A 15,842-nucleotide genomic window follows, 5' to 3' on the forward strand; every position below is an offset into this window, starting at 1 on the left:
TGCAAGAGAATGAAGTGGAAGAAGGGATTTCGGCTTCCGAGCCGGCAGGAGCCTGGCCACTGGAACGCCCGCGAGGAGTTCGCTCGCCTCTCGCCGCCCTGTCTCCCAGGTACGCCGCCCCGGGCCTTTTGTACGACTCACCGCTGGAAATGGTCACACGCTCCTTCTCCCCTTAGAGCGGACAGTGTCGTAACTACTGAAGCTCGGGCCCTGAGGAGCGCCCTATCGTCCAAAGGCCGTGTTGTCCCGCCTCGAAGCCACTGCGCGTGCGCATTGTTTTGACCTCGGGTTCCCGGGGAGCGGTGGGAAGCGGAAGTGCTCTACTGACCCGGAGGCCGGCGCTTCGTTCACACTGGCTGCTGTCGTCTGTCCCTGAGGTGTTAACCTCTCGGCGGTGAAGTAAGCGGGACGGGGAGATGGTGATGGTTTTGATCGCGGGGCGGAAGCAATGACGGGGGTTTACGGGGCCGTGGGGTCATGGGGCCACGGGTGAGCGCCCTTGTGGGGGTTGAGTGACACTGGCGGTGGGCGTGAGTGTTGGGGGCGAGGTTCAGGGCCAGCGACTAATTGATTCACTCAGCGCTTGTATCCTCACCGCCTAGTAACTGCCAGGCACTCTTGCAGATGTTTCACATTAACCTTCACAGGAACCCTGTGAGGTGTTACGATGATTATTTTCATGTTATAGAGAGAAAACGACACGGTGTGGCTCGGCAACCTGTCCGAAGTCACGTAGGTAGCAAACCCTAGGGATCCTTTCTCTTTTTCTTTTCCTGTACTTTGTTTATCATGTTTATTGTTTCCTGTGTGTCTCTTCTGCCAGACTAGAAATCTGGAGCTGGGATTTTGAGATTTTGTTCATTGATGGATTTCCAACACGGAGAACAGGCACATGGAAGGCACTCATTTCTTCAATGAATAAAAGTGGCACAGCAGGCAATCAGTTGGTTCTAAAGCCCGGACTCAGAAAGGCCTGGTTTCGCTCACTGAGGATAATTGAGCTGTGCATGAATGTTAACCCTTAAAACTAGAATGAGACATTGCCCCTCTGTTGAGTAAAAATCTTTGGGTTTTACCCAACTTCACCATATGAAGGGAGCATAGGTGTTGCTAATTGAATCTCCTGTGGTCATTGTGTTTTCAGGGTCACAGTGCAGACCTGAGACTACTGCTCACGAACTTCAGACTCCAGTTTATCTATGCCCTGGCTTCCTGACTTAGTCTCAGAAGACCTAGGCTGAGGCCCCAAGAGGAGGTGAGTTCGCTGGGTCACAGGCAGAGATCTGGTGCTACAGTGATGGTCCCAGGTGGGGTGTGTTTGTCTCTGAATCCCTTGGTCCTGCCTCCTTGGACACAAGAGAGGTATGCTGAGCTGAGGCAAGTTGGAGGAGAAGCCTCAGCCAGAGCCCAGACCTAGATCCACAGGGCAGAGAAAGGAGGCTCACAATACAGCAGGTCCTAGAAGAGCTGGACCCATAGTAGCCTTGTCCCTCCCTTCAGCTGAGACAGAGCAAAGCTGGCTCAACTTCCAGGTGCCATTGAGGACCATGTGACAGTGCAGTTTGATTCCTGCTGGAGGAGGGACAGGTGAAAGTCACAGGTGGATGGTGGCATGGATGCCCTCCATGGGGCAGGTGCCCTGCTGTGGTACCTGCAAAGGCAGGATGAGGCTGGGAAGGATCACAGCCAGCCACAGAGGACTTGGCCTCTCCTAGCACACCTATTCTCTTGCCGTTGGCTATTTCCGAATTTGAGTCGGCCCCACACCATCAACAAGGCACCTGCTTCCAGGGGAAATGCTGAGTCTCCCTCCATCCTGACCAAAGTGCAGAAAATATATTTTTAGTTTATAGAATTTCAGAGTAGTCTCTAGGTATGCTGTCATCCAGCTCCGCTGCCTTATTTCGATGCTTCATGAAACTGGATCTGAAGACATGACCTGTTAACCTACATGGAGCCGAACCCTGTTGTCCTGATGCTGTCGCAGTGATTGCTGCAGTATGAAACGGTTACTCTGCACAGAAGCTCCTTGCTGAAACTTTCTTTTGAAAAACTGCCAAAGAAGGAGCCTGGCAATCAAAACGCAGATTATGAGAAAGGAGGAAGTGGTGGGGTGGGAACAGGGTAGGTGGTCAGTTAGAGAGGCAGATGCAGGGGAGCAGGCACAGTGGTTTTCAGCCCCTCACAGAACTGACGCTGCTGGGCTGCTACCCACCCACCCCCGCACCGCACCTCCCTTGCAGCCCTCTGAGCCCTGGTTGGGCTCCTTTCTCCAAACCACATCCAGAGATCCTACTCATACACACTTGCAGAGGGTCTTTTCACTTCTAGGGTTCTGTTTGATAAGAGGTGATTTTTAATAATTTTTAATTTTTGTTTCATTAGTAATTGATATTTGTTATCAAAAATGCAAATAAACAAGAAAATTGAAATCAAGGTAACCAATGTCAGCATTTCAATAAATGCTGTTTTGAGGCCAGATGCGGTGGCTCAGGCCTGTAATCCCAGCACTTTAGGAGGCTGAAGCGGGTGGATCACCTGAGGTCAGGAGTTCGAGACCAGCCTGACCAACATGGTGAAACCCCATCTCTACTAAAAGTACAAAAAAATTAGTTGGGCGTGGTGGTGCATGCCTGTAATCCCAGCTACTTGGGAGGCAGAGGCAGGAGAATTGCTTGAACCTGGAAGGTGGAGGTTGTAGTGAACTGAGATCGTGCCACTGCACTCCAGCCTGGGCAACAAGAGCAAAACTGCATCTCCAAAAAAAAACAGAATAAATCTGTTTGAAACGTCATATTTGTACATACCGCTTAACAAAAATGAGATCCCAATGCCACTGCTTTCTTGGAATCTCCTGTTAAACACCTAGGAACTGAAAACAGAGTTCAGAAAGCATCTTTAAAGCCTGTGTATGCTTGTTTGGCATGCGTCATATTTTATACTGAGTCCCCTTTGCTGCACATTTAGTTGCTTCCAAGTTTTTTTTTTACTTTTTGTTTATTTTTGAGCTGGGCTTTGACATCATCACACAGGGTGGAGTACAGGGATGTGATCGTGGCTCACTGTAACCTCGTACTCCTGGGCTCAAGAGACCCTCCTACCTAAGCCTTCTGAGTAGCTGGGACTACAGGCATGCACCACCATGCCAGCTAATATTTTAATTTAATTTTTAGTTTTGTAACGACAAGGTCTTGCTGTGTTGCCCAGGCTGGTCTTGAACTCCTGGCCTCAATCAATCCTCCTTCAGCCTCCTAGTATGCAGGGATTATAGGTGGATTTTTCATAGTGGAAATGACAACAGTGAACATTTGGCATCTTTGTGCTAGGAATAGAATTCTTGAGATAAAAGAGATGTTAAGTTGTTACTGGTTTCTGACATGGCTTTGGATACAAGTCATACATCTGTCCAGTAAGGGAGACAAAATTTCATGTGCAAAACCCACATGATCTTAGTAGCATCCCATGGGAATAGGCGGAAGCTACCAGGCCTTATTTTTAGATCATTCTTCCCAGGGTGCAAAGGTAATTATTAGGGTGGTGGTGATGGTCTTATGTCTGTAACCACTGAACTCAATACTTCTAATTCTGCCTTTGTAGATCTCCATCCTTTGGAGGAGCACAACAGAATGGCCACATCCCAGGTGAGTTCTAATGTACCCCTAGTTTTTTTCCAGTGAAATTGAAGCAGGGTTTGGAATCTATATAATAAACTTGAAAATACCAATTATCCCCTCTTCTCTGGCTGTTTTCTGTTCAACTTCTCCTCAGCCTCTGGTTTCTCTAATCCTTCCCCTTACCAGGAGAGAGGAAAAACAGAAAAAGATACCTCTCTCTACTTGTTCTTCTGGGAACTGTACCTCATCTTTTCTTCTTCCCCTCAGAGAAGATTGTTTAAATACATAGATTCATCTTGCTTTTTCCCCTTTCTTCACTTCTAGATCGCTTGGTCTTTTTTTAACTATGCTTAAGAGAATAAGTTTGTGTATAATGTTTTAATGTGCATAGAAGAAACTAGTAGCCAATAAAGTTTCTATTTCTTCTCCCTCCAGTACCATGTTCCTCCTGAGAGATGCCCACTGTTAACAGTTGGGTGAAACTGTGGGGGTAGATGTATTTATGTCAGTTTAATGAACTAAAAACATACATATATGTATTATTTTTTATGCTTTTACACAAATGGCATCGTACTCCCATACCCATCTTGCTTTTTTGCACCTGATTATATCCTGGGTGGTGTTCCTTGTCAATATATAAAGACTGTTTTAATTCCTATTTCATAGTATGGATGTATCATGTAACTGTTTTTCTATTCACAGATATTTAGGTTTTTACTTCCTTTTCTTTTTTCTTTTTTTTTTTTTGAGACAGAGTTTTGCTCTTGTTGCCCAGGCTGGAGTGCAGTGGTGTGATCTTGGCTCACTGCAACCTCTGCCTCTCAGGTTCAAGTGATTCTCCTGTCTCAGCCTCCCAAGTAGCTGAGATTACAGGCAGATGCCACCACACCTGGCTAATTTTTATATTTTTAGTAGAGACAGGATTTCACCATGTTGGCCAGACTGGTCTCAAATTCCTGACCTCAGGTGATCCACCCGCCTCGGCCTCCCAAACTGCTGGGATTACAGGTGTGAGCCACTGCACCCGGCCTAATTCCTTTTTACTACTGTAAACTGTGCCTCATGAACAACTTTCTCTGTATGTGCTTGCTCTGTAGTACCAGTGTTTATGGAGGTTATACCTGGAAGTCAGGTTTTGACTAAAAGGTACCGAGACTTAAATTTGCCCTCTGAAAGCCTTCATAATTACTCCTTTCACTAAATGTAAAGACTAGATACTTTCTGTGTTCCACTTTTCCAGTCTATTAAAGATGAAAAGGCACCCAATTCATTTTGGGAAGCCACTTAACCTGAAGTTTGAGGAAGATACTACAAAAAAGAAAATTATAGACCAGTTTCCCTTAAGAATATGGATGTCAAAATTTAAAAAATATTCTGAATAGAGCACTAATAAATTGAACATTTAAAAGTAATGCATACACATGGTAACAATTCAAATGAAAGCTTTGTTCAAGAAAAGGCAAAAAATAATTCTCCCATCCTCAAGATTCCTTCATTTTTTGGTACAGTTTTTCAGAGAATATATATGCTTATCTGTCTGGATGTGTGAATCTCTTTTTCTGCTCACTCCTGTAAGTGCTAGCTCTCACTCTCACACTCCTTTTCTCTAACAAATTCGAGCTCACTCTGGTTCTTTTGGTCTTGTCTTCATGATCATTCCACTTTACTTGTATTTAGTTGTCCCTAGGGTTTCTCAGTGCGGCACTATTGTCATTGTGATTCTGACTACAATTTGTTGTCGCTGCTTTCCTGTGCATTGTATGTGTAGCAGGGTCCCTCGCCTCCATCTCTACTAGGTGCTGGTAGAATCCCTCCCCCAGTTTTGGCAACCAAAGTGTCTCTAGTCATTGCCAAATATCCCCTAGGGGACAGAATTATCCAATGTTTAAACCAGTGGTCTACCTCGTTTGCAAAAGCGGCTGCTTGGTATTTCATTGCATGGAGACACCAATATTTATTTACCTTTCTCCTAGTGATGAACATTTCAGTGATCACCAGTGGTCAATGAAAAAAAAACATTTAAGGTATTTCTAGTCTTTTCCTGCTATAAACTGCATAGCAATGTACAGTACATTCTGTTGCCTGCATGTGAGTATGCCAGATGTGAGATTTCTAGGTCAGCTTTATGTACATCATGAATTTTGATTCAGAACTATCAAATTGCCCTCCAAATAGAATATACCGATGTGTACTCCTAGCAGCACTATATGTCTTTTCCCATAAATGGGCAATCAGAGTGCATTATCCAGTGCTTTGATTTTTGCCATGATGCGCCATAAGAGTGGAGCATTTTAATTCACATTTGCTGAATTTGGTGTCTTTTGATATTTTTTGTTTGTTTGTTTTTTGGAGACAGGGTCTCACTCTGTCACCCAGGCTACAGTACAGTGGCATGATCACAGCTCAGTGCAGCTTCGACCTCCTAGGCTCAGGTGATCCTCCTGACTCAGCCTCCTGAGTAGCTGGGACCACAAGCATGCGCCACCACACCTGGCTAATTTTTGTATTTTTTGTAGAGATGGGGTTTTGCCATGTTGTTCAGGCTGGTCTCTAACTCCTGAGCTCAAGCAATCTACCTGCCTTAGCCTCCCAAAGTACCGGGATTACAGGTGGGAGCCATTGCACTGGGCTATTTGTTTGTTTTTTGAGACAGAGTCTTGCTGTGTTGCCCAGGCTGGAGTGCAGTGGTATGATGATGGCTTACTGCAGCCTCAACCTCCCAGGCTCAAGCAGTCCTCCTACCTCAGCCTCCCAAGTAGCTGGGAATACGGGTGCATGCCACCACACCTGGCTAATTTTACAATTTTTTGTAGAGCTAGAGTCTTACTGTGTGGGCCAGGCAGTTCTCCAGTGCCTGAGTTCAAGCAGTTCTCCCACCTTGGCCTTCCAGTGTGGTGAGATTACAGGTGTAAGCCACTGTGCCTGGTCTTCTTTTCATTTTTTTAAACCACCATTTGTACTTCTTTATTTCAATTATTTATTCTAGTCATTTGTCCCCTTTTCTCTTGGGTGTGGAATTAATTTGATTGCAGGATATTGGCTCTTTATGTTAACGCAAGTAAATAAGATCTCTGTCATATATGTTACAGATATTTTTTCATACTTCATTTGCTTTGACTTGTCTTATTATTCATTTTGGAGCGTGGACACCTAAATTTTGTTAATGTGGTCTAATTTCACAATCTTTTGTGGCTTCTAGATTTCTTGTATTGCTTATATAGGATTCTGTGAGCCAAGATTATAAAAATGGCATTTCAGTTATGTGGAAAAAGTGGTTACTGAATGATGGTGGCACAGTTGAATCTCTGTATGGAAACATGTTGGCCAGGCTGGTCTTGAACTCCTGACCTCAACTGAACTGCCTGCCTCAGCCTCCCAAAGTGCTGGGATTACAGGCATGAGCCACCACGCCCGGCCCTGGAAAAAACATTTTTAATGAAGAAGGAAAACCCAGAAATCATAAAGGGAAAGATTGTCAGATTAGACTGTATTAAAATGTTAAAAACTGTAGAATCAGAAGACATATTTGAGGACAAGAGAAAATACATGCAAGGCAAATAATACACAGAGGATGTAATATGAACAATGCTTTTAAAAAGACCAAAAAATATGGTAGAAAGGAGTCAAAAAGATAAGGCAGGCTATTTATTTATTTATTCTTGAATGAATGAATGACGGCGTTTCACTCTGTCGCCCAGGCTGGAGTGCAATGGCACGATCTGGGCTCACTGCAACCTCTGTCTCCCGGGTTCAAGCGATTCTCCTGCCTCAGCCTCCTGAGTAGCTGGGATTACAGGTTCTGCCACCACACCCAGCTAATTTTTTGTTTTTTTAGTAGAGACAGGGTATCACCATGTTGGCCAGGCTGTTCTTGAACTCCTGACCTCAGGTGATCCGCCCGCCTCGGCCTCCCAAAGTGCTGGGATTATAGGTGTGAGCCACTGCGCCTGGCCAAGGCCAGCAATTCATACAGAAAAAGTGTGATGCCATTTGAAACGATGTTTACTTTCCCCAGTTTTCAAGCCAGGAAAACAGGGCCGATTTTCATTCCTCCCTTTCTGTTGCACTCCAACAAATGCGCCCAGTCTCAGCCCTTCTACTAACTGTTTGCCTTTGAGAAATGTTTCGTTTTACATATATACAAAGCCACAAAATTTTTGCATGGGTTGTTTTTAATGAAAATATGCTCCTACTATGCTTTTCTGAAATTCGCTTTTTTTTTTCATTTAGACAAAAGTATCCCAGGTGTCCTTATGTGTGAGTCAATTTTTATCATAACAGTTCTAGAGTATAGATGTAGCAATTTATTTAACCACAGGCTCCTCATATCCTCCTAACCTGGTAGCCTCTCAGCTTTACAAAGGTGGTTGAGTTTTGCAGAAGGCTATTACAAGCTTGTCCAACCCAGAGCCCCTGAGCTGCATGCAGCCCAGGATGGTTTTGAATGTGGCCCAATACAAATTTGTAAAGTTTCTTAAAGCATTATGAGACTTATTGTGAATTTTTTTTGCGAATTTCTTTTTTTTAAGCTCATCAGCTATCTTTAGTGTTAGTGTATTTTATATGTGGCCCAAGACAGTTCTTCCAATGTGGCCCAAGAAAGCCAAAAGATTGGACACCCATGGTCTATTATTGTTTAAACTATAAAATAAAAGTCTCGCAAAGTTTGCTTGGCCCAGCCCCAGCAATGATTAAGGGCAGTTTGGAGGTTAAAGGCAGGATGGGAGGTGGTTAGATAAGATCTCTTTCACTATCATAATTTTCTCACTGTTACAATTTTTGTAAAGGCAGTTTCATTATTAAGAAGTAACCTCTGATACTCTACTCAGAGGATCTGTTAGTTGTTATTAACGTTCATTATCATTGTCGTATTTAGCTCTATGTGACTAGAACCTGATAATGGGATGACGGCTGTTTTACTGGGTCTGAAAGATAAGGAAGGAAACCCACGTTTCTCCTACTGGCTACTCTCACTTGACACAACACTTCCGACACCAGATGTGATCCCAGGCCCCAGGCTGTTTCCCCACATACCAAGCAGTTCTGCAGTGGACACCAGCTGGGTATCCTCTAAGTCAATTCCCTTCTGACCCCATCTACCTGGAGTTACTGTCAGTTCCCATAGGTTGGGGCTTAGTCCCACAAGACTGCCCCCCACTCGAGATGCCAGTCGCGAGTAGGGTGTGACCTATACATCTGACTGATGGGCCACAAAATCAGGGGTTCTCTTGACTCCATCCTGGTGTTTGATTAATTTGCTAGAGTGCCTCACAGAACTCAGGGAAACTGAATTTCCCCTATTTGTTATAAAGGATATTACAAGGTCTACAGATGAACAGCCAGATGGAAGAGATGCATAGGGCAAGGGATGTGGGAAGGTCCACGGACCTTTCATGCCTTCTCTGGACTCACTACCATCTGGGAATCACAAAGTGTTCAGCTGTCTGGGAGCTATCCAAACCCACCCAGTCCTGTGGTGGTGGTGGTGGGGTGGTTGTTGTTGTTTTTGAGAGACAGGGTCTTGCTCTATCCCCCAGGCTGGAATACAGTGGTGCAATCTTAGCTTACTGCAGCCTCAACCTCCTGGCCTCAAGTGATCCTCCCTCCTCAGCCACCCATAGTGCTGGGATCACAGGGATGAACCACCACGCCTGGCCACATTGGGGTGTTTATGGAGGCCTCATCACACAGGTATGATTATCATTGGCCCTTGGTGATCAACTCAGCCTTCATCTTCTTTCCCCTCCCAGGAGTTTTGAGGAGGGAGATGAAATTCCCAACCCTCTAATACTGCCTTGGTTTTCTGGTGACCAGACCCCATCTGGAAGTTACCTAAAGGCAGCCAGCCACCAGTCATCTCATTAGCATACAAAAGACACTTTGATCACTTCAGAGGCTATTTTAAGGGTTGCAGGAGCATTTTGCTAGGAGACAGGACAAAAACCAAATATATATTTCACAATATCAAACTAGGTGACATCACTCCTTATAAAAATGAATCCAGATTGGTAAAAAAACTGCTTTTGGACTGGGAGGACTGAATAAACTGTGACTGGCTGGTAGGAAGCCATGGATTGGGGTTTTCTGAGTACATTGTCACTCAGTGATATGTAACTGGGCACATATTTTACTGGGACCCTGGAATCCATGCTACTGGGACCATTACAAGAGATATTGGTCTATGGAACAGGTTCGGGCTTCCAAGCAATGTCATCCTAGCACTCAGCAGTGTGGTTTTGTTCCTGGGCACTGGAGCTATCACGAGGGAGGGGCAGATTGGGCTAATAGCTCCCGGATTGCTCTGAGAAGCCCTCCTGCTGGAGAAGCCTGCCTGTCACCGCCCTCTGGCACGCTGGCTTTCCTGTCTCCTCTCCTTCCGCACAGCTGGGTAAACTGGTGTCCACTGTGGCCGGTTTGGGCTTTATGCGTGCAACAAGTGGCTTGAATTGAAGGCCACCAAAGTGAGAGCATGACAGGATGGGATCCGGAGCAGAACCAGGGGGTATTGGGGCACTTGCAGAAGTGAGTTTTTGTTTGGTGGTGACAAGGCCAAGCACAGACCCTTCCCCTTTTGCCTTGGTCAGCTGCCCAGGCCGCAGACCTTTGGCTTCCTGTTCTTTGTCTCATGATTGATGAATGAAGGTTAGAATGGTTTGTCATGATTGGTTAGCTATGTTTAGAACTGTTTGTTGTAGCTCTGTGTCTCCTGCGAAGCCTGGTCTGACAGCCCCAAGCAGAATTGACTTCCTCCTCTGTGGGCCACCCAGACCCTGTCCTACATCTGTCCCTGTCCCTGTGAGGCAGGTTCCTCCCTTCCTCCATTTTGTCTGAGTGTCTAAGTGTCGCTTTTCTCCCTCTACTAAACCGAAGCTCCTTGAGTTCAAGATGTATCGTTTTGTATTAATCTTTACTTCACAGGACTTACCAGCCTGGCCTCTATTCAGTAAACATGTGTTGAATGAATGAATTTCCAGGGTAAGGTATTTCTCATACCCTATATGTTTCTCCTATAAAGTTCAAAATGATTTTAGTCATGTAGATACTCTATGTAATATATGGTGCCAAACTGACTAGTGACTGTCATAGAACAATTACATGAGAAAGGCTGACGTGGGTGCGGGAGCCAGACTGCGTGGATTTGAATCCCTCATTCCTGGCCGTGTGACCTGAGCTAGTTACTTAGGCTCTGTGCACCTCACGCTCTTCATCTGTCAAGTTTCTCCTAGGGTGGCGGCGAGGATCGAAATCTTTAGTACGTGTGAGGACTTCAGAGAGCAAAGAGTAAGCCCTCTATGTGCGTGAGGTGCCATGTCCCAGTGCCCCAGGCTGGTCCCGGGGTGCTAAAGAGGAATGTGCCGTTACAGGAATCATTGACCTTCAAGGACGTGTTCGTGGACTTCACCCTGGAGGAGTGGCAGCAACTGGACTCTGCCCAGAAGAACCTCTACAGGGACGTCATGCTTGAGAACTACAGCCACCTGGTGTCCGTGGGTGAGGGACCGCATCACAGTGTGACGCAGAATGCCCCAGTACTGTCTTTCTTTCTCAGCTGCTCCAAGCTCCGGGGCCTGGGAACAATGAGTGTGGGTTACAAGCCTCAGTGGGTTTGGGTTACAGCCCACTGTGTAGTATTCGGAGTCCCGTTTAGACGCTGGACAGCATATTGGTGCCATGGCTTGCTTTGTGAATGTTCTGTACTGAGGGGCAGATAAGCTGTATGCATGGGGCCGTCACCGAGGCTGTGCCACCTTCAGCCTGCAGGGATGGGCCTAGGTTCTGGAATTCCTCAGCATTAATAACGAAGTCCTGTGTCATTTCCCCTGAACAGGGTATCTGCTTGCCAAGCCAGATATGATCTTCAGGTTAGGACCAGGAGAAGAGTCCTGGAGGGCAGATGGAGGGACCCCGGTGCGCACCTGTGCAGGTGAGGACAGGCCAGGTGAGTCAGGCCAGGGAAAGGGGACCAGGTTGGTTGGTGAGAGCTTGGCTTCTGGGATGCGCTCAGGAGCCCTTCTAAGAGCCCGGGACTTGTGGACACGCCTAGGCTCTGATGAACGGAGCTGTTGTCATGTGCACCTGAGGCCTCTGCCTGGCAGCCAGTTACAGTCTCTGTGTTCTTTGCTTGGCGTTCACATAGGTTGTGGCCACTCTTGTTCTGAGATCCCATTTCTACCTTCCAGCCTCCTGGCTTGCTGGTGAGAAGTGCCAAGCCCCTTCTCATTCCTCTCCCACCACCTTTCTAGGAGCTCTTAGGACTTTTTCTCCCTTAGTGTGCTTTTGTATTTTGACCAGAGTAGATGCAAATGTTGGCATTTCCTCTTTACTGGGCATACTGTGGGCCCTTTCAGGCTGAAAAGGTAGAGTCTTTTTTTTTAGACTCAAGGAAATTACCATACATGACATTTTGGAGTTGGCATAGGCAACAAAGCTTTGCTAGTGACCTTCACTCTACCCAGCCTGGTGCCCACCATGTTCTTGCCTGCTCTCATTTTGTGGTAAACACTGAAACCTCACACCGTTTTCTATTTTCTCTTCGTATTCCTTCTCAGACTCTTACAAATCTGACTTGATACCACCTGTTTTCAGATTCCTCCTCTTTTCAGTACCTTCCTCTCACTCTACTCTTATTTTTTGTATTATCTCTTTATTTATTCAAAAATAAACTTGAGAGAACATTATTCCCATGGTGGAATACTTCATAAAACACTGCTAAACTGTTTTCCAATGTGGCTATACCACCTTTTCTTCCACCGGCCATGTATGAGACTGCCACATGTTTCTGATCCTTGCCAGCACTTGCTATTGTTAGTGTTAGTTTTTTTTTCTAGTAGGTGTGTAGGGGATCTTATTGTGATTTAATCGTGCATTTCTGTAATCATGAATATTGTTGAGCCCTTATTTGCCATCTTTATATCTTCTCTAGGAAGTATTTGTTGTAATCTTTTGCCATTTTTCTTTGCTATTAAATTGTAAGGTTATATATATATACACACACACACATTTTTTTTTTTAATTTTGAGATGGAGTCCTGCTCTGCTGTCCAGGCTGGAGTGCAGTGGTGCAATCTCTGCTCACTGCAACCTTTGCCTCCCGGGTTCAAACTATTCTCCTGCCTCAGCCTCCCGAGTAGCTGGGATTACAAATGCATGCCATCATGATCAGCTAACTTTTGTATTTTTACTAGAGATGGGGTTTCACTGTGTTGGCCAGGCTGGTCTCGAACTGACCTCAAGTGATCCACCTTCCTCAGCTTCCCAGAGTGTTGGGATTACAGGTGTGAGCCACTGCACCCGGCTGGTTCTTTATATATTCTTGATGCAAGTCTTTTAAGTACGTACTCCCAGGTCGTGGCTTCTTTTTTTCTTAACTGTGCTTTGTAGAATAGATGTTTTTAATTTTGATAAGGCCTAGTTTATCAAGTTCTTCTATGGTTCATGCTTTTTGTATCCTATCTAACAAATCTCTGACTCAGAGAATGGAGATTTTTCTCCTGTGTCTTCTTTTAGAAAATTTATAATTTTAGCTCTTAATTTTAGACCTATGACAAAGAATGAGTTAAGTTTGTAAATCTGACATGAGGTGAGGATCAGGGTTTCTTTTTTCCATTCCACAATCACATCCTTTATTCTTATTTTCAAGGTAGTATTAAGTGTCCATATTTCTGAAGCCACATTCAAGGAAATCATGTCTTAACTATTTTGGATGTTTCCTCTCCTTCATCTTGTACATGAAACTCCAGCAGATTTAATATTCACATCCATCATCTAGTCAAACCTCTTACATGTTCTTCAAACCAATCAAATTTGGCCTTCTCAACATTTTCTGTGTCAATAAAAGGTGTGGAATTAGTAGATTGGATGAAGACCTGTATTTTCTTGCCACATTGGACTTCAGACGTCATTTGGATTCGGTTTAGAAGATGGGGAAGTACGGATGTTTCTTGGCCTGAGTCTCTTAACAGTAGAGATGTAGGAGAGAGTGAGACCACGAAGAGACTGGCTGTTGACTGCAGGGCACCACCAGCTGCCTTGGTGGTGGCATTAGCTGGATTTGGGGCAGCCAAAGTACTCTGGGAGGAGTTACTTGAAACTGTTACAACAGCTGTTTGATTGGAATAAATCTGTGTGGGTAGGAGCAGTGCCAGCAGCAGCAGCCCCAGCCTGAGCCTGGCCACCGTTGCTCTGCCTTTGTCCCCTCCGTCGGTGTGCAGCACATCTCGCTGGATGCTGGGTGCTTGGAGAACTGCTGGCTCTGGGCGGGCGCAGACAAGGTCGAGGGTCAGGGTTTTTTTTCATATGTATATCCAATTTTTTTCAGCAGCATTTTTGAAAATACTCTTTTTTTTGTTGACTTACTTTGCCATTGTTGCTGATAACTTTTGGATGGCCGGGCACAGTGGCTCACACTTGTAATCCCAGCACTTCAGGAGGCTTAGGTGGGAGGATCAGTTGAGCCTAGGAGCTTGAGACTAGCCTAGGCAACTTAGTGAGCCTCTGTCTCTACAAAATATTTTTAAAATTTGCCAAGCATGATGGCATGCACTTGTAATCCCCGCTACCTGGGAGGTTGAGGTGGGAGGATTGCTTGAGCATGAAAGGGCGTGGCTGCAGTGAGCCATAATCACGCCAGTGCCACTCCAGCCTGGGTGACATAAGAAAACCCTGTCTCAAAAAAAAAACCAAACAGTTGAACAGTGATTCATCTGTCTGTACAGCAGTAATATACTGTTTAATTACTGTAGCCTTATGTTAAATGTTCAAATCAGGTAGTATGAATCTTCCAACTTTGTTCTTCCTTTCCTAATGTTTTGCCTATTCTAGGTCCTTGGTATTTTTATATAAATCTTAGAATCAGCTTGTGAATTTGTACACAAAAGCCACAGAGATTTTTGTATGGGATTACACTGAATCTGTGGATTATTGATATACTGACAATATTGAGTCTTCCAGTTAATGAATAGCATGTATCTCTATTTAGATCTTCTTAAATTTTATCTCAATATTTTGTAGTTTTGAATGCACAAGTCTTTCACATTTTGTTTAATTCATCACTGCATTTTATGTTCTTTTTTTGTTTGTTTGTTTTTGAGATGGAGTTTTGCTTTTGTTGCCCAAAATGGAGTGCAATGGCGCGATCTTGGCTCACGGCAACCTCCACCTCCAGGGTTCAAGCGATTCTCCTGCCTCAGCCTCCCAAGTAGCTGGGATTACAGGCATGCACCACCACGCTCAGCTAATTTTGTATCTTTTAGTAGAGACAGGGTTTCTTCATGTTGGTTGGCTGGTCTTAAACTCCTGACCTCAGGTGATCTGCCCACCTCGGCCTCCCAAAGTGCTGGGATTACAGGTGTGAGCCACTGCACCTAGCCAATTTGCAGATATTGAACCAGCCTCTCATTACTTGTGGAAACCCCACTTGATAATGACCTATCATTCCTTTGATATGCTCGTAGTTTGCTCATATTTTGTTATTTTGCATCTGTGTTTATGTGTCATAATTGTAGTTTTCTTCACTTACACTGTGTCTGGTTTTGACATCAGGGTTATGATGGCTTCATAAAATGAGTTGGAAAGTGTTTCCTCCTCTTCTGTTTTCTGAAATTTATATAGGACTAGCATTATTTCTTAAATGTTTTGTAGACTTCATCAGCAAAGGCATCAGGGCGTAGAGTTTTCTTTGAGGGTAAGTTTTGAACTACAAATTAATTATTTTTGAGATGGAGTTTCGCTCTTACTGCCCAGGCTGGAGTGCAATGGTGTGATCTTGGCTCACTGTATCCTCCGCCTCCTGGGTTCGAGCAATTCTGCCTCAGCCTCCTGAGTAGCTGGTATTACAGTCACCTGCCTCCGTGCGCGGCTAATTTTTTGTGTTTTTAGTAGAGACGGGATTTTACCATGTTGGCCAGGGTGGTCTTGAACTCCTGACATCAGTGATCTACCCGCTTCGGCCTCCCAAAGTGCTGGGATTACAGGCGTGAGCCACTGTGCCCGGCTACAAATTCATTTTTTTTAAATAATTACAGGTATATTCAGATAACTCTTTTCTTCTTGAGTAAGCTTTGGTGGTTTGTGGCTTTGAAGGAATTTGTCTCATCGAAACTACCAAGTTTTTGATACAAAGTTTTTTTTCGGCCAGGTGTGGTGGCTCACGCCTGTAATCCCAGCACTTTTGGAGACCGAGGTAGGCGGATAACAAGGTCAGGATTTCAAGACCAGCCTGGCAAACATA

The 15,842-nt window shown here is 44.9% G+C and overlaps 1 protein-coding gene across 3 annotated transcripts in view; it reads left to right on the forward strand.

The window, feature by feature from the left end:
• The first annotated feature begins 317 nt into the window (after positions 1-317).
• The window catches only part of ZNF674 (zinc finger protein 674), a 38,334-nt gene continuing 22,809 nt past the window's right edge, over positions 318-15,842 (forward strand). Inside the window, exons 1-5 of one of the 3 annotated variants that reach the window (XM_012448192.2) lie at positions 318-399; positions 1,145-1,255; positions 3,598-3,641; positions 10,979-11,105; positions 11,443-11,553. In XM_012448192.2, the coding sequence (XP_012303615.2) occupies positions 3,627-3,641; positions 10,979-11,105; positions 11,443-11,553 (253 nt within the window). In that variant the 5' untranslated portion in view covers positions 318-399; positions 1,145-1,255; positions 3,598-3,626. Of the gene's footprint in view, positions 400-1,144; positions 1,256-3,597; positions 3,642-8,779; positions 9,306-10,978; positions 11,106-11,442; positions 11,554-15,842 lie in introns of those variants that run through there. The other 2 variants (XM_012448193.2, XM_064364397.1) reach the window with 2 other exon arrangements.

The sequence above is a fragment of the Aotus nancymaae genome, unplaced genomic scaffold (genome assembly GCF_030222135.1).
Source record: "Aotus nancymaae isolate 86718 unplaced genomic scaffold, 86718_ANA_hifiasm-v0.15.2.pri h1tg000058l, whole genome shotgun sequence".
NCBI classification, from domain to species: Eukaryota; Metazoa; Chordata; class Mammalia; order Primates; family Aotidae; genus Aotus; species Aotus nancymaae.